The sequence below is a fragment of the Anser cygnoides genome, chromosome 3 (assembly GCF_040182565.1).
Source record: "Anser cygnoides isolate HZ-2024a breed goose chromosome 3, Taihu_goose_T2T_genome, whole genome shotgun sequence".
Taxonomy (NCBI): domain Eukaryota; kingdom Metazoa; phylum Chordata; class Aves; order Anseriformes; family Anatidae; genus Anser; species Anser cygnoides.
In genome coordinates this window covers 64,931,621-64,952,805 of record NC_089875.1, presented here as the reverse complement: position 1 = coordinate 64,952,805, position 21,185 = coordinate 64,931,621, and the positions used below count along the sequence as shown (strand labels likewise).

At 39.7% G+C, this 21,185-nt stretch overlaps 1 protein-coding gene across 2 annotated transcripts in view; it reads right to left on the bottom strand.

Annotated features, from left to right (window-relative positions):
• THEMIS (thymocyte selection associated) overlaps window positions 1-21,185 on the bottom strand; it is an 89,205-nt gene that overhangs the window by 30,678 nt on the left and 37,342 nt on the right. The window contains exon 5 of one of the 2 annotated variants that reach the window (XM_066994307.1): window positions 10,747-11,511. The exons of the other annotated variant lie outside the window; for it this stretch is intronic. Within the exon in view, the coding sequence (XP_066850408.1) occupies window positions 11,458-11,511 (54 nt within the window). The 3' untranslated portion in view covers window positions 10,747-11,457. Of the gene's footprint in view, window positions 1-10,746; window positions 11,512-21,185 lie in introns of those variants that run through there. 2 annotated transcript variants of the gene reach the window in all.

The window sequence follows — 21,185 nt, the reverse complement described above, 5'->3', positions numbered from 1 at the left end:
AACATGGCTGGCTACCTGGACCCGGACTGCTCTCAAGGCCCACTGGCTCAGCTCTCAGCTGCAGGTCCAGGATCAAAAAGGACAGCTGTCTGACTGAGCTGGCAGCATTGCCAGCAATGGGACTGTGTTTTCTAAGCTGAAATGAGTGCTGATCTCCAGCATCCCTTCATTTTCTCTGTCTAGATTGCAAAATGGTGGCAGGTAGGAGAGGAGGAGGCCTTTTGGCTGAGGTAGAAGGAATTAATTGTGGCTGTCTCAGGAAACTACCCAGCTCAGCCATCTGTAATCGCTCGCGTCAGGGAAGAAAGATTTGCTACAGTCAGACGTGAGAAGCAATATCTCTCTCCAGAGCTGCTTTTTGCTGTTTCTTTCACCAAAAATACAGTGCTGTAGATGAGCACAGAATTGAGCAGATGATTGATAGAAAAATGCTCCAGTGTCGGAGAGGCTGGAATGTCTGTCCTAGCTCTGCCGGTGGCTGGCTACAGCGAGCAAATGAAGGCTGCTGTAAATCATGCATGCAAAGAGAGACGTGGCAGAGGTGAAGTTGCCTGAGCTGAAACAAAATGGCAAACCTGAAACCACCCCCACCAAGTCACAGAGGGATGAGGTGCTTGATGCTTTTTTCAAGATGGTTGAAGAGTGGCTTGCTGCAAGTTTAATGAAAGCAACACACATTCTCTAAAGCATTTGGCTGGTTTGGGCCATTGTACACTTCTTGCCCCAGTAAGAAACAAATCAATGCAAGAAAAATTCCTAATCGTCTGGAATAAATTAGTCTGTTAAAATCAGTGTGCATACCACTATGAGTAAAGCTATGTACATGTGTAAATGCCTACAGGAGCAGAGCCTTAAAGGCTTCAGCTCTGCCAACACTTTCACACATACTTAAGTTTACTACAGAGAATAATCCTATTTGGCAAAGGGAAATCTCACTGTGGTGGTGTACAAGCCTAGGAGCTTGCAAGATCAGGACCTTGGACTCTATGTTTTCTACAGCAAAGCATGTTTTTGGCACTAATGAAATCATAGAACGTAGCTGAATAATCAGATACACAAATCCTGTAAGTCTTAATCTGAAAGTACTCAGGGAAGGAACTATATTCTTCACAGATAAAGTCAGTGTTTAATAAATTGTGGGTGCTACCAAAATTCAAACAATAAATAAAGAAAATAACTTGGCATCATTTATTTATTTCCTTCTTTGTGGATTTATGAGAAGGCTGACATGAATAAAAGAAGAATGTACAGCTTTTTTATCATTAATTCTGTGGTTTAATAGTCTTATATTTACTTAGGTGTAGAAAACTTCAAAACTAACAAACCCATCTATGCTGTCTGGGTGCCTGGTGACATTTGAAAGAATATATAAATAATGCAGATCTCAGGTTAGCCTCACCCTCCAACACTTACTTCAGCTCCTTGGATAGCTAATAAGCTTGACAGCAGGCAGCACTGCATGTGACAATGGCTCTTGAGAAAAAAAATCTCTAATCTACCTGGATCTGGACTAAAATCTCTCATTCATTTTACATGGATCATCAGAGAGCATCTGTGAGATAGCAACAGTTTCTGGACAACACAACAGAGCTTGCCAGCAAAAGCCTTCCCTTCAGCATTACTCATTTCCTAAGACAAGCAGTCTCAAATTCAGCATTCTTGACTGAAATCATGGAAACAAAATATTGAGAATTAAAAAGCTGTGTCATAGGCAACCTGAGGATACTTCCAAAGCCTCCTTCCAAGCCAGAATTTATTGGGTCAGCAAATTCTGGCTCCTCCTAGCCCATTTGGCCACTTGTATAACCAGCATGTTAGCAACAGGAAAACATACCCCTCTGTGACAGTAACCAGCTCCCATTTTGAGGCCTCTTTTTACATTGGCATAGCAAAACCAGACTTCATTGCAAATAAGAAGTAGCCCTAGGGAGGAACAAGAAGCCATGCTTGCAGTGTAGAGCTCTTTGAAGCCCTTGAATTTCATTGCACTCTGGTTTTAGCAAACCTTTATAGAAGGTGGTCTGTGTGGTGCTGTGACCCAATTGTTTCATTATAAGTTTGGGGACTAGGTGAATGAAGAAATTTGGGAAGATAATGGGTGAAAGATTCACACATATATTTGAAAGCTTCATGATGTCTTTGCTGAACTGCCTGATTTCTAGTCGAAAACAGAAATGTTCCTGGAATTTTCCAGTAAAATTTCTAAAAGCTTTAATATTGATCCATCATACATATATGTGAAATTTTAAAAAAATGCATTTTAGAACAGTTTCTTTCAATATTTCCAGTAGTCTACTGGTTTTGCAGATTAATTTAGTAAATGTTAAAAAAATATTTCTCACTGCCTTAGAACTGAATATTAGTAAGTCTGCAGTTACAATAGTTTTTTTCAGCAAAAATGGTTTGCAGCATTCATATAATGAAAGATAAAAAGCAGAGGCTATAAAATACTCTTCTGATAAAAGCAATATTACTGATAGAAATTTCTAGGTTTAGATAGTCCTCATCATATTTCTCTTACAAACTTAAGAATATTCTTTATAACAATTTCGTAACGTAACTATCTAAAACTTCTCTATTAAACCCTGGATTCAAGCAGGTATTCATTTTTAGTGATTTTACAGACACAATTGGTACATTGCTCCTGGCAGACTGGCAAGATAGCACACAGGAATTATCTCATTTAACTGTAGATCAATGCCATGACTGCAACTATAAAATTGTAGGCAAATTGTACAGTAACTACAAGGTTATTATCAATCACTTTTAGCTCTGCAGTGGTACAGGAGAGAGGACAGATACCATAATAGGCTCTCTGCTGAGTACATTTCATTAATATACTCTGTTTTCTTCCAGAGTCTTGCACATCTCTTGCTCCTGATGGCTACTTTTGTCTTGCTAGTGATAAAAGCAAGGAAATCAAACCAGGTTCAAAGCAGTACAGTAAATACATCAGAATCAGTGATGTTTTTCTTCTTATAGATGAACAAGTTAGAGGGGAAGACATATGAGGAGCGGCTGAGGGCACTGGGCCTGTTCAGCCTGGAGAAGAGGAGGCTGAGGGGAGACCTCATCGCAGTATACAAGTTCCTCGCGAGGGGAAGTGGAGAGGCAGGGGACCTATTCTCCGTTATCACCAGTGACAGGACCCGCGGGAACGGTGTTAAGCTGAGGCAGGAGAAGTTTAGGCTGGACATCAGGGAAAGGTTCTTCACCGAAAGGGTGTTCGCACACTGGAACAGGCTCCCAGGGATGGAGTCACTGCACCAAGCCTGTCTGAATTTAAGAAGCGATTGGACTGTGCACTTAGTCACATGGTCTAAACTTCTGGGCAGACCTGTGCGGTGCCAGGAGTTGGACTTGATGATCCTTATGGGTCCCTTCCAACTCAGGATATTCTATGATTCTATAAGTTTGTTTACTTATATGGTATTTATTAGAAATGTATCACATATGCATTTAATAGAATTAACCAGTATCTTTCTGCTTTCACTTAGTAATTATTAGGTCTCTGCTGTAAGCGGAAGACAAAACCAAATCAAAGCCCCTTTGTGGATTTGCATTTTAGGCAGGTTACTGAACATGGTAGCATTACAGAGGCATAAAATCAAGAGGCTGATTAAACCCCAGTGTTGTTCCTCAACAGCTCATCAGGTTTTAATAGATAATGCACAGGCACAGGAATAGAGCCATGTGCTTTGTCACTGCTGTTCATTATAAATGGCTGCAAAGTCATTAGAAGGACGGGCCCAAACAAACCTGGACGAGCTTGAGAAGTCGGACCATGTGAACCTCATGAAGTTCAACAAGGCCAAGTGCAAGGCGCTGTACCTGGGCTGGGACAATCCCAGACAGGAGTACAGGCTGGGTGGAGAAGTCATTGAGAGCAGCCCTGCAGAGGAGGACCTGCGGGTTTCGGTGGACAAAAAACTCAACATGAGCCAGCAGTGCATGCTTGTAGCCCAGAAGGCCAACTGCATCCTGGGCTGCATCAACAGAGGGGTAGCCAGTAGGTCAAGGGAGGTGATCGTCCCCCTCTGCTCTGCCCTTGTGAGGCCCCACCTGGAGTACTGCATCCAGGTCTGGGGCCCCCAGCATAAGAAGGATGTGGGGCTGTTAGAGCAGGTCCAGAAGAGGGCCACAAAAATGATCAGAGGGCTGGAGCACCTCTCCTGTGAAGAAAGGCTGAGAGAGCTGGGGATGCTCAGCCTAGAGAAGAGAAGGCTCTTGCAAGACCACATTGCAGCGTTTCAGTACTTAAAGGGGACTTATAAAAAAGATGGAGAGCAATTTTTTACATGAGCAGCTATTGATAGGACAAGAAGGAATGGTTTTAAACTAAAAGAGGGGAGATTTAGACTAGATGTTAGGAGGAAATTCTTCATTGTCAGGGTGGTGAGGCTCTGGCACAGGTTGCACAGAGAAGCTGTGGATGCCCCATCCCTGGAGGCGTTCAAGGCCAGGCTGGATGGGGCTTTGAGCAACCTGGTCTGGTGGGAGGTGTCCCTGCCCATGGCAGGGGGTGTGGAACTAGATGGTCTTTAAGGTCCTTTCTAACCCAAACCATTCTGTGAGTCTATGAAAGCTATTTAAAAATCTGTCCATGAGGGAGACAAGAATTGATTGATCTGCACTGTTTGCACAGAACCAGGGAGCTAACAGATGGGATGTTGGGGTTGTCTTGCCCCCACCAGCTGCAGACTTGGTACAATACTCCCTAAGTATTCAAGACCTGTTCTTACTCCACCTGTGAGCCACCTTTTTAGATCTCTTGTGAATGACACCACAGTGAGAGAGAGTATCATCATGTAACTCCTGGGCTTCTAATCATGCCATCAGCATCTATCAACCACTCACTCTTTCTAGATTTTGCCATGAAGTCAAGCTTTAGGCTACCTTAGTGTACTGATAAACTGGACAGATCCAGATCTGAAGCAGCGATGTAGGACTTTACCCTTTCCTAACATAAATGTTTTCTGCCCATCTCAAATATTTCCTTGTAACAGTACCCCGTTAAAAATATTTATTTAATTTCTGACAAAAATGCATCATTTCAGGTAAACCTCAGACTTCATTTCTCTCATGGACATGGTGGAACTTAATGTCCTGGGCCAGGGAAATAGTTGTAAGACATACTGTCACCAGACGGTTTCTTGAAGATTTTACTCCAGAGGAAAACTGAATATGGCAATTACTCGCTCCAAGATTTCTTGTTACCTGCCTGTATTTCATCTTTACACCATGAGCAGAGGAGGAGGGACTTCCCAGAGAGTAAAGTGGTAAATTTATTCCTCCTACCAGTATAAAGTGGGTGTCATTCAAGGAAGAACTGTCTGCTGATGATCCCTAACTAATTTAGAATAATTTTCCAATAGTAACACCCTAGAGTATTTCACAAGGCTATTCTAACACAGAACTTCTTGATAGACTTTGATGTAGATGTACAGGGACACATTACATCCTCATGACAAATGCATCCTTTCAAGGGCAGCATTAATTCAACCCATATAACAAACTCTTGACTTAGAAATAACACGGTTCTTGTGAATTCAGTGTATAGGCTATTGGTTCAACAAGCTTTGTATCTGGGATCTTAGTCTATTTTCCTCCCCAAAAGCTACAGAGAAAAATTCACATCCAGAGAGTTAGTTCAGGACAAAACAGGTCTGCTAGCCAAGAAACCTAACCACTAGCCTGCTGAGTGTCTGCAGGCAAGTCATCTGCTGTCTGTTCCCTCTGCCATGCATTCTCTGTCTTTGAGGATGTCTGCTGGTACTGCTGTTCACTGCATGTTTCTGCAGGGCTAAAAGACCCCAAGACCCTCCCTCCACATGGTTCTGTAGGTGATAACAATGGCTGTAAGTATCTATTCCAGGAGGTTTTACCATCACACCATTTCCTAGTGGAATTTCATTTCATTTCGTCCAAATATCCCACTCTTATTTTCCAGTGATTAGTCAAATCAAGTCCCCAGATGTGAGTAACCCTCCAGCTGCTTAACTGCTGAAGCTTTGGACAGCTGCAATACAATTAAATACCTCCACAGGATCCTTATAGCTAGCACTAGTCTTTTATTTCCTCTTTTTTTTTTTCCCCTATTTCCCTTATACAATTGTTTTGTATAGCTAGTGCAAAACCAATATTAAAAACAAAAATGCAACTACAAACACCCTTGACTTAGTTCATTTGCCTCTATAAAATAGACACGTGCACACATACATTTATGTGTTTATAAAACATACATATTTTGGATATGGAATGCTGGAAACCTTCTAAGTGTAACAGAGGTATGAAGTCAGAAGAATTCCAGTAAAATATGACTAAGGATTTAAAAATGTGTTAATTTAAATATAGTCTGCCAATAAAGAAAACTGTTCAAATTTCTGTGCATACTATCAATGAATCCTGCCTCCAGCTACCTATTTGTCCATCACCAGTAATCAGTGACCTTGCAGGGGTATGGTTTATCTGAACCCTGAGAAAACCTATATTAGCGACTCAGAGAAAACTTAAAATTGATTCCTCAAGAACAAACTGTTGTTTTTTTGAAGGTTCACTGTATATTCCAGTCACCATGACAATAATTACTGAGCATCTCACAGCGTTACCTGAAACACCACAGGGACCTGACTTACACAAAATAGAAAACAGATTGCAGTACACCGCATTCCACTGGGCTATGGCAGGTAAGTATGGATGAACACCAAGATTAAACGACAGGCACAGAATCAAATACTAGTAAGCAATAGGATCAGTTCATAGCTTGCCCCACTGCCCATAATGTCTTTATAGGACAAATAAGCTTTCTATTTCAGTTACATCATCCATAACACTAGCCTTAACTTTGATACCTTTCTTTCTGCAGATTTTTTTTTCAGATAGCAAGCTCTCTCAGCGAGGATCACATCTCTTCACTGCTTGTGAGCCAGACAGCCCTGACACATGTTTAGCAGCATTTATATAGTTACATGTCTGTTTTCGTGACTTCAAATTAATTTTGTCAGAAGTAAAAGCTAATGTGCAAGAACGGCAGCATCATAGCTGGACCAGGGTTACATGGAAACAAGCCTCAGACACAGCTAAGACAAATACACCAGCAATTAATGCTGAGGAGAATGGACTGCAGAAAACAGAACACAGCCTTTATGAAATTACCAACATGAGAACTGAAAAGGAGAAGTACTTCACCTGGTGTAGTTGCTTGGCTCCTCAGAAATGAAGTGCCCCATTAACAGCTATATGTCCAGTGTGCAGGTGAGACTGTTGTCAAATCTCTTACTATTCAGTCAACAAACCTAGGACAAAATCATGTGCTGTGCAGCGGAAAACTTACAGCTCAGAAAAAGGGAGCCTCAATGGCTTTAAACAGTCTTCTTATCATGCAACTTTTAGCTGCCCCAGGAGCTATAACTGACATCAACCACTTTTATGCCCTACTACCTTATTTTTTACCAAGGCCCTTCAGAACAGAGGGAACATTGCAATGAAGTACTTGAGCTACCATGCAAGGATGTATTTATTTCAGTCAGATCCAGAGAAGAAGGCATGCTCGACAGAGGAGAGATGGGAGATAGGAGAGAGAACAAAATTAGGGAAGTGAAGAGGAGCTGTTTAAATTAACTCATTGCATCTGTCTTAAGTCATACAAAAAGATATAATTTTACCCAAGAGCAAGCCTTCCAAACGGCAATTTATTTTCTAGAAATAATTTAATGACACACCACTACTTGAGTGCCTGGTACTTTACATACAAATAAAAATGGCAAGTCCCTGCACTTCAGCGTTGTCATCTAAATTAGACTTTTGAGACCAAGTCCTCTGCGGGTATAAATTAACATAGCTCCACTAACAGTGGAGGAATTATTTATGCCAGCATGCACCAGAAGGGGAATGGTATTGGGAAGAGACATTTTTTGACTGCAAATAGTATGGGGAAAAGGCATTTCTTGACTGTAAAACACTACCCCCGTTCTGACAGTTTTTATTTAAATTATTAATCCTCTGGGCATCTACAGTGAGTCAATGATTTTTCAACATTTGTAGCTCTGAACATTTGTAGATTCGTAGAGATGAATCCATATATAGATTTTAAAAGCCATAGGAACAGACCTTGCAGCTTGCAAAAAGAGGTAAAACAAGCATGAGACTTGTAGAACAAGGGGATTCTATAACCAAGGCTTTTTTGCTGTTTATGTAAAACACCTGAAACTTTTGCTTTAAAGGCCACAGACATCAATAGGATAAATAGTCATAAAAATTAAATATGTTCACATTTAAAACAAACAAGCAAAAATCCTGATGTGTTAATTATTGTCAGAGCCAATGTATCCTCTGAGCTGTCAGGTAATTTGGTGGAGAATATAAATCTTTCTAAAGAGAAGTAACAAGCAGTAGAGAAGGCATGAGCAGTGTCCTCACATCACTGGTCTGTGCTGTTAGTAGTTAGTATCCACAAATGAAATGTAATCTCCTGCCTGAATGAATATCAGTCATGAAAGAGTGGTAAAATGTTAATTTTTGCTGTAATGGAATTTAATGTCTTGTCAAAAAAAAAAAAGAAAAAAAGAAAAAAAGTATACAAATTACAACCAGAAGGGATCATGTCTTTTAATTCAGTTTAGTGAAGAAAAGTATCCAATATGTTACCCATCATGATCACAGGACTCAATGACATGTCTGCATTCAGGCTTGCCTTGGAGCCAAAGCATTTATAATTTATTGCAACTGGTTATGATTTCATCAAACAGAAGGACTACAACTGGTCAATTTATCTTTCAGTGATACATTGATAGTCCTTCAAAGGTCATACAATATTGCTATATTTTTTTTCTTTTTCTCAGGAGATGTTCAGTAATGGTACTTTTACCTGCTGACATGCATCAAGACAGTTCATTTCTGAAATGTTCCTTGTGAATGTTGGGAAGCCAACAACTATGCTCCTATTTTATCACTGCTAATTTCTCTTATTTTAAATATCGCTGATGTGTTCCTTCTTCTCAAAAAACATATCCAAATGGACCCACAAGATGCAAATCAGAAAAGCAAAAAGAATTTTTAAAATATATGTTTTAAAATATAAATTTAAAATATTTATTTATATTTATTTAAAATATATGTTTAATTATTTAAAGAGAAAAATATTTGCAGTAGTAAGAGATGAAATAGTGTTCTGAACAGGAGCACTACCAAATACTTCATCCTTTAGACTTGTACTGAATATGCTTTATTGGGAACATTTCAGTCATCAGTCATGTTCTGCAAGTTGAATGACAGTGATGTTTTCCCAGGCTGATCAATTAATTAATGGGGATTATATATCACCCCATTTATTGTAAAGTGTAAAACAGAGGCTAAGTGGATAAAAAACTTTTTGACAGATGAATATTGCATTCCTTATTTGACTATGCAGAAGTGAATCAAATTCTAATATGAAAAAATGTGCTTTTTCTGGGCTTATTTTCTTTCTCCACAAAAATGCTGCTTAAAACAGTAGAGATAGCATCTTTCCTTAACTGAGCAAGTTTTTAAGTGAAATGCAATGTTAGGTGTACAAATGTTCTCTTACTGGTGGAATATCAGCAAATAATCCTATCAGGTTTAATAAAGAGTCTTATGCAAGGTTATCCGAGTATATAAGCTATGACCATTTCAGGTAAATTGATAAAAAGCAAACTAACTTACTAGGTTTTAAGTGAGGGTTACCAATATGGTGTGGAGTTTTATAAATCATATTTATCTGTAAATTAAATCTATTCATATAAATCTTCCAGATATGAGAAAAATTAATAAAATAAAGATCAGAAAGCACCATGCAAAAGAAATAAATTTATTTCATTGCACCTGTTAATGAAAATATGGAACCTGAGTGACTAGAATTTGGGGACACATTTATTAAATACTGAAAAAAAAGAGAATTTCAGTATAAAAATATTCTGTTAGTGATTTGTTTTATCTACCATTGAAAATTATCTAGGACAGCAATTCTGTACAGTAAGTTATTTGTGTAATGAACGCGAATTAAATGGATGTATAATACTGAAAAAGAAAAATAAAGTTCAACATTTTTTTTATTTCTGTGGTGCTATATTTGGCAATATCCAGTGAGGAAGAGGAGAGGGAGAGGGAGAGGGAGAGGGAGAGGGAGAGGGAGAGGGAGAGGGAGAGGGAGAGAGGGAGAGGGAGAGGGAGAGGGAGAGGAGAGGAGAGGAGAGGAGAGGAGAGGAGAGGAGAGGAGAGGAGAGGAGAGGAGAGAGGAGAGGAGAGGAGAGGAGAGGAGAGGAGAGGAGAGGAGAGGAGAGGAGAGGAGAGGAGAGGAGAGGAGAGGAGAGGAGAGGAGAGGAGAGGAGAGGAGAGGAGAGGAGAGGAGAGGAGAGGAGAGGAGAGGAGAGGAGAGGAGAGGAGAGGAGAGGAGAGGAGAGGAGAGGAGAGGAGAGGAGAGGAGAGGAGAGGAGAGGAGAGGAGAGGAGAGGAGAGGAGAGGAGAGGAGAGGAGAGGAGAGGAGAGGAGAGGAGAGAGAGTGTGCACACTTTCTGTATACAGGAATCAAACTTCATGAGAGGAGTACAAACCATAAATGTTTCTTGCAATGTAAATGCTTTTTCAAATGTAAATTCATGTAATTAAAGTCTTCTTTGTCACAACAAATGTATTAAAATCTTACTAGATTTTTTTTTTAAAAAATTCAAACTGCTACTTTACATCTTCAACAGGAATGAAGATTAAGGTTTCAGAAATACCTGTTATACTTCTTGTTCTAAGAAAAACACAGGACATCCTATAAGGCTGAACTGTCAAAATAAATACCTTTCATCTTTTCTAATTAATTGTGTGTGGGCACATTTGCAGAGAAAAAGGGCACTCCTCAAGAATTTCAACTATCATGACAATATTTATTTTTATGTAAGAAAAACAAATCTGAGAAACACAAAATTTTCCCAGCCCTACTATGGAATTCTGCTACATCTACATTTTCGTTGATCATCTTTTCACTTCAGTAGGAATGCTATATGCACAACAGGAGAGCATGAATCCTCAAACCTTTGTTTTGAGGACCTACATGCAAATTAAATGGTGTTTATTCTTGATTCCTTGCAGAAGTGAACTTCACGCTTGATATGCAAACTTCCAGACCCCATGAGACTCCTGAACAAGACTGAGACACTAAGACACATGCCACATACCTGGAAGAATGAAAAAGGCAAGGTCCTAGAGCAATTCGTAGGATGGGGGTAGAAATAATCCTCCAAGAATGTGATTTTCCCACAACAGATGGTGTGTCACAGGTTCCAGGAGGACGCATGGACAACTAAGCCTCAGCTTTCTCTGCTGAAGCTCTAACTCCTGAAGCAGGGGTTCAGCTCATCCTTCAGACCTTGCAGCCATATAGCCCTGCAGTGGCCATGTCACAGAGCCATGGCCTTGGGGCTTCACTTGGACTGGTTGCAGGCCTCACGAGTATCAGCGACTGTAACATGATAACCCTTTCTCTAAACAGAGGCAAAAATCACAGTTCTGTCATGAAAAAAAAAAAAAAAGATTCATATAATTCAGTTTGGGTTACATACTGCACGTTGGGCAGAGTTCACTCCAGATAAAGGCACAGAAAAGTAAATAACTACAAGTACCTATGTACATGCTCCACATGTTCTTGCTTTGACTACAGGCAGGAAACTTCATTAATACAGTTAAAAGGTGATTCAGCTAACCACAAAGTGGCTAATTAGCTCTGTTGGCACTGCTGACAGTACAAGACGTAATGGGAGCTTACAAATGTAGCGCACACACGGCCACCTCAGAAATGGTGCCTTTGTCTGCAGTGGAGCTGTCCCAGCCCATCAGTCACTGCAACATGTTGGCACAGCACTGAAGAAACATGCATGCCATCTTCCTCCCTAAAAACAAACAAACAAACAAACAAAAAACTTCCGAATTCACACTTCTTGGAAAAACTTTCAATTCCATTAAAACAAATGGAGCTGTATTTGTTTAAACCAAGTCTGCATGTGTCCCAGGAGGTCCATCTATCCAACCATGGACAGCCTAAAACAGAACACAGGCGTCAAGATATAGTCACAGCTGAGCAGCTACAAGAACAGTAAAGCAGTCAAAAGCATGCTCGTAGTATGGGTTTCAGAACGGAAACAGTTTGGCACGGCCTAATGAACTGTGTCAACTAGAAAAACCAAATCTTCTGACAGGTGTTTTCATAATGGAGTAGAGGTTTCTTTGTGGTTACATCTACATGTTGAAAAAAAAAACCCTAAGCATGACATTTTGGTTAAGGGTGCATACAATGTATAAGCACTTCTGAATACATAAAACACTTTTAAAGGATTTTTGAAATCAACAAATGAGTATAGCAGAGTGTCACTGTATTATTAGAACTGTGTTGTACCTGCTATCAGGTGGAAAATTGTATTAATATTTGAAAAAGTCAAGAAAAATATTCCTAGTGATGTGTCGTTTGAAATTATCTGAAAAGTTCCATTAATTTCAAGTTGTTTGCACATTCGTTTTATGTCATCAGGTATCAAATCTCATTTTGTAATTATATAAGAGATCATTACCAAAAAAAATAAAGAAAATGTGTTTAGGTGCTCAAGAAAGACAAACTAGTTTAACCTGTTGTCCATATAATTTTTAAAGTTATGTACTACTGTTATTGTTTTTCTTTTTGAAAGCTGCTTTGATTTATTACTACCAACATATAGCCACAAATTGAAAGCATAGATTAAAATGTCTCCTACTTGACCTTTTCACAGATATCCCATGAATATAAATTTTAATTTTATGTATTCAACAGCTGCTGGCCAGGTTATACATTGTAAAAAGTATTATTTGAAATACTATTCTACCATATGAATTACATAGTTCCATGGCAAATTTTATTGGTTTTTTTGTTTGTTTGCTTTATGTTAACAGGCACTCTAGAAACCATTGGATTACCTCCACAAATTTATGCTACATGAATGATTGCAGAGGTATATGAAAGCTTCTGGTCTATGACTGGATGACCTTGGCACTTCATCAACACAAGAAATACCCTGATATTAACTTTTCCCACAAAACAAATCTTGACTTTTATTTATTCATTTAGAGATGAAACATCAGTCAGTTATTCATGCACAAAACTTTGTAAACAGATGCAAAGCAACAACAAAAAGCACTTTCCTAATTCTGTTGTAATTTTATTCTTGTTTACATTTGCAGCACTTTCACTCTTAGCCTTGTCCTTACTTCCCTCAGGCACTGCAGTCTCCATAAATTCTAAGTTGTCTCTGCTTGGCACAAACTAAAGTATAAACTATAGTAATATAAAAGTATAAAGTATAAACTATAGTAATGAGCTGTACTGACTGGAGGGGCCACAACCACCCTGGGTAGAGGCCTACATCCAAACAGACCTCCCAAGGACTGGACAAGCTGCCCAGACCCTCAGTTGCAAGGAAATCCTGAATCTGGAAGTCCCCCTAGGGCCTGAAGGCAGAGGTGGATGTCGTGGGTGCAAGTGTGCCCAGATGGATGAACTTTTTGATCAAGTCACGATGTTGCAAGAGGAGTTCACCAGTCAGTGTAGTATCCAGGATTCTGAGCAAGGGATTGGTGCATGGTATTGTGCACTGACATGGGCTGAGCAACAGCCCTGCCTTAAGTCCTGGCAACGGGAAGGCAAGCCAGCTTCCAACCCTGAGCTGATGGGCTTGATTGACTTACAAGACAATGCAGACCAGACCCTTGTCTCTGCTTGGAGCCAAAGGAAGAGTTTTCCCCTTGCCCTCAAAGTGCCCTTATGCAACAGATACAATGCCCTGGGCCTGGAAAAAACAAAACAAAACAAAAAAAAAACAAAAAAACAAAAAAAAAAAAAACAAGGAGTGCATGAGTAAATGTCAAGACCCAGGAAAGGTCAACCATATGAAATTGGACCAACCAACCACCTGTATTAGAACTAATGCCACCAAAAAAAGTGTGAAGGGTGTTAGTAATTGGAGATTCCTCAATGAAAGGCACTGAAGCACCTATTTGTTAACCAGACAAATTCTCTAGAGAGATTTGCTATCCAGACAAACTCTCTAGAGAGGACTACTACCAATTCCAACTCTTTCTTGTAGGGTCAAAAGAGGCTGTAATGAACAGACTCTAAAATATCTAAAGGGACTGTGAATGTCCCTCAGAAAGATGTTGAAGTGAACGGGAGCACAAGTAGTGTTTTCCTCTACCTTTCCAGCTGGAGAGTGGGACCCAAGAAGAAGGAGAAGAATGGATGAAGTGAATGACTGGCTGTGTGGCTGGTGTCATGCTCAGAGTTTTGGGTTCTGTGATCTTAGAAGTACCTTCAAGAGAGCGGGTATGTTGACACCAGATGGGTTGCACCTGAACAGGCCAGGCAACAGGTCGGTGTTTTGGGAAGCAAACTGGCTGGACTTATCAGCAGGGCTTTAAACTAGATTCACCAGGGGGAGGGGAGTGACAGAGAAGAACCAGGGAGCACTTTAGGAAGTAACAGGGAAATACCTGTGAATTGTCCCAAAGGAATTATGGAGGGCTCCTCTTAAAATTTGATCCAGCTGATAGCCCAGCTGAAGTGCGTCTACATAGATGAATGCAGCATGGTAAACAAGCAGAAAAAGTTGGAAACCATGGTGCACTTAGAAAACTATGACCCAATTGTTATCACAGAAATGTGGTTGGATGAATCACACAGCTGGAAAACCGAAGTTGAGGGCTACAAGCTTTTCAGAAGACAGGGAAGGAAGGGTGGGTGTGTTGCCTTCTATGTTAAGAAATAGGTAGGCTGCAAAGAGCTGCCTCTCAGAAACAGGCACAGACAGATTGAGAGCTTGTGGGTAAGAATTAAAGACCAAACCAATAAAGGACACCTTGTAGTTGGGGTCTACTACAGGCCACCTGATCAAGGGAAGCCTGTAGATGAGGCCTTCTTACTTCAGCTACAAGAATCATTGTGCTCACACACTCTAATCCTGTTGGGGAATTTCAACCACACAGATGTCCACTGGGAAAAAAAAACACAGCAGGCTGTAAGTAATCCAGAAGACCCCTGGAGTGCATCAAGGATAAATTCCTGGTCCAGGTATTGACAAAACAAACCATAAGAGAAGTGTTACTGGACCTCCTGCTCACCAGTGCTGACAAACTCATTAAAGAGGTTAAGATTGGAGGCAGTCTGGGCTGCAGTGATCATGCTCTGGTTGAGTTTGTGATCTTAAGAAATATGGGCTTGGCAAAGAGCAAAATCAGGACCCTGTAGAAGAGAGAATTTGCAGCTGTTTAAAGAGGTAATGGATGAGATCCCCAGGGACACTGACCTTAGAGACAAAAGAACTGACCAGAGCTGGCAACTCTTTAAGGATGCTTTTCTTAGAGCACAATAATTCTCCATCTCCTTGTGCAAGAAATTGAGCAAGGAAACCAGGATGGCTGTGCAAGGACCTGCTGGGCAAACTGAGGCATAAGAAGGAAATGCACGGCCACTGGAAGCAGGGACATGTGGCCTGGGCGGAGTACAGGGATGCCATCCGGATGTGCACGGATGGGATCAGGAAAGCCAAGGCACAGATGGAACTGAGCTTGGCAAGAGATGCAAAAAATAACAGGAAGGGATTCTATAGGTACATTGGCCAGAAAAGAAAGGCCAAGGAGAGTGTACCCCCTCTAATAAATGAGAACCAAGAACTAGTAACAACAGACACGGAGAAGGCTGAGGTACTCAACAGCTTCTTTGCGTCAGTCTTCACTGCAAGTCAGACTTCCCACATCTCTAATTTCCCTGCATCTGTAGATGAGGGCAGGGGGAGCAAAGTCCCTCCTACTATAAGCAAAGAGCAGGTTCAAGACCACCTGATGGAACTGAAGAGGTACAGGTCTAGGGGGCCTGGTGACATGCATCCCAGGGTCCTGAGGGAACTGGCTGATGGAGTTGCCAGGCCTCTCTCCATTAGTTAACCTATCAGGCGCATGCCTGGCCAAAATGAAAACCTCAAAAAGACTTGCCAGACCTTTACACCAGCTGTGCCAGCTTCTCATCAGCTCCTTTGCCTCTCTTTACTTTCTGTTGAAGCAGATTGATGTTTTTTTCTGAATTCTACTTTTTTTATTGGAATTAGTTACATCAAAACTACATCTTCAAGCACCCCTATGATTTCATGTAGTGATGTTTCCTATCATATCCATAAACAACAAATTTCTTACCTGGTTCACAAAAATTTTCTGATCTTTACCCAGGCCTGATAGCATCAGAATACTGTTTGCAACTCGTCCTACAAGGCAGTGAAAAAAAATTGTACCTCCTTGTTTGCTAGCTTTTTACTATTTTTGAAGTGCTACTTTAAGTTCCCATTTATTGTAACCACAATGGTACATTAGTAAACAAGAACACTTTCTGGGAATTATCATTTCAGCTGTCCCAGAGAAGTTTATTTTTTTAATTTAGTCTAAGTTACACTTACTAGGCTTCCTTAATGAACTGTGGCCTCCATGGAAATAAGCCACCTCCCTCTTTTACACCCATGGAATAGGGGCCTCCAACATGAAATTTACAGATTTTTCCAACTGAATCTTTTCTAAATGACACTTATTTGAAGTGCTTTCCAAAGTGTTTTCAGTTTCAGCTTGAATATTTGTTTGTCTTTACAAATTTCTCAACTGCTTGTTCTGTCTTTGGCCTTGTTTATAAAGGTAGTGCTTATAAAGATAGTGGGAGTAGAAGCATACACTTTCTTGCCATTAACTCGTTGTAAATATTCCTATAGAACATTAAACTGCCATGGTTTGAGGCAACTTAATCCTCTCTCAATACCATGTAAAATATCTAATACTTTCTGCATACTGAGTGTCCACAAAAAAAGCAACAAATTAAAGAAAAACAAATTCAATGTAAATTCACAGCCTAGCACACTTCTGTATATAGTCAAGCCATTTATTTCAGTTAATTCTTTGCAACGGGGTTGTAGTGATGATATGCCAGCAACCCCCAGAAAAAGTTGCATTTTCTTGTCTTGCTTTCACTTTCACTGTCTTGACTCTGGAGCTGGTACCTCATCAGTGAGAGAACCTTATTACAGTAACGACCAAATATGACACACAGCAAGGATTAAAGTGTTATCCAACTTGTACATGCATAAGCAGGCTCCCTGGAAATAGAATTCAGACTGATATTTTCATTTGCAAACCTGTATTTTCCTGCATCTGAGCAGTCAATGGAGCATCTTCTTTTCTAAGTAAGATCCAATTATAATGAGAGCTTAGATTGACAGAAAACATCATTATAACTGAATGAGCTGTCAAATCCATGATTAATAAGGTTCTTCATTTAGGTTCAACAATAGCAGCATCAGGCCACTGCCATATTATTATTCAATAACTTCTAACATTTATAAGAAGATTTACTTTCCATTTTGAAGGGTAGAAGGAGATCTCTCACATTCAAATGTTCACATGGGGCAGGAGTGGTTTCAATATTTTATGAGAGGATTTTATCTCCATGTTTTTTGAAGATGAACACTAACAATAAGCATTATGCAAAACCTAAGCCTGCTGTTTAAGGAGTTAGCTCCTGTTTTCCTCCTAGCTTCTGTATTTTGCATCCATTTTCTTACTGCCTGAACCATGAGAGCAGAGCAGGAACATCAGCAGTGTTAGAGGCTTGTGGCCTGGGTGTCCATAAGGTCAGATGTTGACTGACTGTATGGAGTACAACTAAGAGGCAAATCAAAATCACTCTGGTCCTTCTCTGTTCAGTGAGGCTCAAAGCAGCAGATAAAAAGCAGACATTTCATGCTCACTACAGTGTATGTAAGCATTTTTAAATCATTTTGTGTGGTTTAAGCAGATTTTTTTTTCTGTACACTACTTTTCCTTTTTATGTGAGAAACAATGAGGTCAGAATAGTCATAACTTAGGATATTCACAAGGAGAAAATGTCATACTCAGAAAGAAAAATCATCCTCCTCCTCCTCAAAAAAAAAAAAAAAAAAAAAAAAGGTCTTGTAACGAAAATGCAATTCCCTCCATCCTATATAATTCTGCCTTCCCATCCCATTTCACAATTTGATAGAAGATAACTGGGTATCCCATTTTTCTGTTCCACTAGTTCTCAATTTCACCTTCCTAGCATACCTCCTTAATCCTTTCTTCCATCCTAATGGTGGTGCTGCTCCATCACTACAGGCAGTATAAATGATTTGGCTGTAAAAGCAATGTGTGACAGTTGACTTGGAAAAATGGACTTTTGGGTCAGTATTCAGTTATACATCATCAGTTACGTCCCACCACTTTTTATTCAAATATGATCTATCAATAAAAAATACATATATAACCTATACTGTAGCAGTCTCTTTCCTCATTTTCTGTCTTTGCTGACACCTTGTATGCTTACACAAACTAACCTTTAACATGCAACTTTTAGTTTAATGCTATCATCTGTCAAAGTCCCACAGACTGGGGAAATTTTAAGGAGGCATTCTGAGAAGTGTCTCAATTTCTATCCATAACCTTTCATGTCTCGAAACTTGCTGCTACATTCTGTAAGCCACCAGGTGAAGACATGGCTTAAGATGCTAGATATGCAACAGAAGGTGCAAACAGGCAAGCACAAAGGCTCATGCCTACCATAAGAATAAACTTTGAAGTGGTTAACAAAAGATCAAGCTTAAAATGTGTTAGTGAGCTTCAAGGTTAACACCTTGGAAAGTTATATGGGACAAGTTCACACCTCTCTTCTTTCTTGTTTCTTCCTCTTTCAAATATCCACACTTCAGAATTAAGCTGTCCTAGACGACAGCCAGTTTCATTTTGCACCTGTTCAGTAAATTAACTTTCAGTTGAAAACTTTTAAGCAAGGTTAAAACATGTCTGGGTATTTCATTGTCACTATTTTTCTGGTGTTACTGTGGTTCCTTTTGTGGTAGCCAATGAAAAAAAAAAAGGAGAAAAAAAAAAAAGCTTAATATATATATATGCATAAATGATGCCTGTCTCTATAAATAGCCCAGAAAATGGGAAAATGAAGCATTACGTCCCATTTCATAGAGGAGACAGCTACGTGAACAAGTTGCTACAAAGTAAATGAGTGTGGATTTACAGCTCATTAACTACTCCATGGCAACTGTCTGGGTGGTTAAGGCTCCAGAGTAAATGTGAGGTAGCTCTGACCCTTACAGAAGGGAGGTAATGTATCTTGCATTTACCTGAGATTTAAGCATCCATATAGAGTAACTAATGAGCTGGAAATCCACACCCTTGCTTCACACATGGCAGTTCCTTCATGTATCTTGAGGCAATGATAGTTATGCGATTTGCCTCGTGTCACAGAAGAGGTGTATGAAAGACAAGGGAATATAACCCAGACCTGAGGAGCTCCTGCCAACCCCACTCCTCACATGGCCAGAATTTTCTTGTTGAGCTGCTGTTCAACTGCTTGGAACATCTTCCTTCAAATGAGATCACTTCACAAGCAAACTCAGACGCTCTTTTCCTCATTAATACTGCAGAACATGAACATAGCACTTATGTAAAACAGGTGAATCAGTAAAAGTATCTCTAGATACAGTTTCTTCATTTCTCATATAAAATATTATTATTATAATTATATCATATACATATGATATGTTATTTATAATATGTTATATAATATGTTATTATATTTTTTATTATAATAAAAAGATGCTTTGGGAGTAGCTTTATTCTGCTTTATGCATCAGGTTTAAACCTCATCATGTCAGATAGTGTCATTCCTGGTCTTTCTTTTGGAGCTAATCTGGACTCCAATCTTCTTTACTCTAAGCATTCTTTAGCCCCAGTGCTGCCCACCAGGGTGGTGCATGTCATGCCACAAACTAACAAAGAGGCTTCTATTTTTTTTTTTTTCTGCATTGTTTCCTGCCACGTGATATTCTGATAAGACTCATCATGCTCTTTCAAGTGAACCACTGATACAAGCTATTGTCTACAGCCATTGTAAGCCTGAGAGCCATGCTCTGATTTTTCAGTGGCACCACTGGAATCACAATAGTTATAACTACAGAACAACCTGTGCCTCCCCAAAACTCTTGTCGCTATTAAAAACAAACAAACAAAAAAACAAACAAAACTAATGGGAGGAAACTCTGAACCACAGCTTTGCAACATATTGCTATTTAAAATATTTATCAGTAAAATTATTTCGTGTCTTAGGATAAAACAACAGCATAATGCTGTTAAATACTTTGACAAAGGTTTGTCTAAATTATACATCTCCATCCACAGAGAAAGGAAATTCATTTTCTCAGTACAGTCATTGAACACATGACATGTATTTTCTCAATACAGTCATTGAACACACAGCCTCTATAAACTCTCTCATATAGTAATTGATAAGCCTCACTATTCATTTTATTATCACATAGTTTTTATATCATGTCTATGTACTAACACATTCAAAAAGCAGAGAGGGTAAGCCCGGGGCTGGGAGTGTCTTTCCAAGTTTTAATGGATTTGATGAGTCTCTCCATGGCATTCTCCATTTCCTCATAATCGCTGAATTCCTCATTGTAAGGACTCTGGAAAATGTGAGTCATGCCTACAGATCCTTTGGGCTTTGACCCTGATGTCACACTGACAGCAAGTTTCTCATTTCATTTCATAGGGCAATGTATTTCAAAGCATAATCCCAACCTTTTGGGATACTTTCAGTTCTGGGATGCCTGGCTATGACAGTACTGAAAAAGCCTGAATGTCATGAAGAAACGCATAATGTGAATGGGAAATGTCAGTACTTTCTTTTACACTGACTGTGTTCAACACTTTAGTGACTCTGATGTACATCCTTGAGGTACATACCTTTTTTGTTTGTTTGTTTGTTTGTTTTTGTTTATTTGTTTAAGAGCTGCTAACAGATTGGGAACTTGCATATTTGCCACTGCATGTCACTAGAGCATATTGCTCTCTTACTAGGTTATCCTTACCCTCAAGTAAAGCATCCAGAGAATAATTATTTTAACAGAATATCCCACAGCAGAATGTTAAACTGCTCAACACTGTTTCATTTGTGCTACTCCACAGTAAGTGCCTGTGCATGCCCAGTAGAGAATGAAGTTTTCAGAAACTGGACTCTGGTCCTTCTTGTTTCCAGTCTTGTCAGCCACCCTCTAAGGCTCAGGGCCCTTGCACTGCCCAAGCAGCAAACAGGG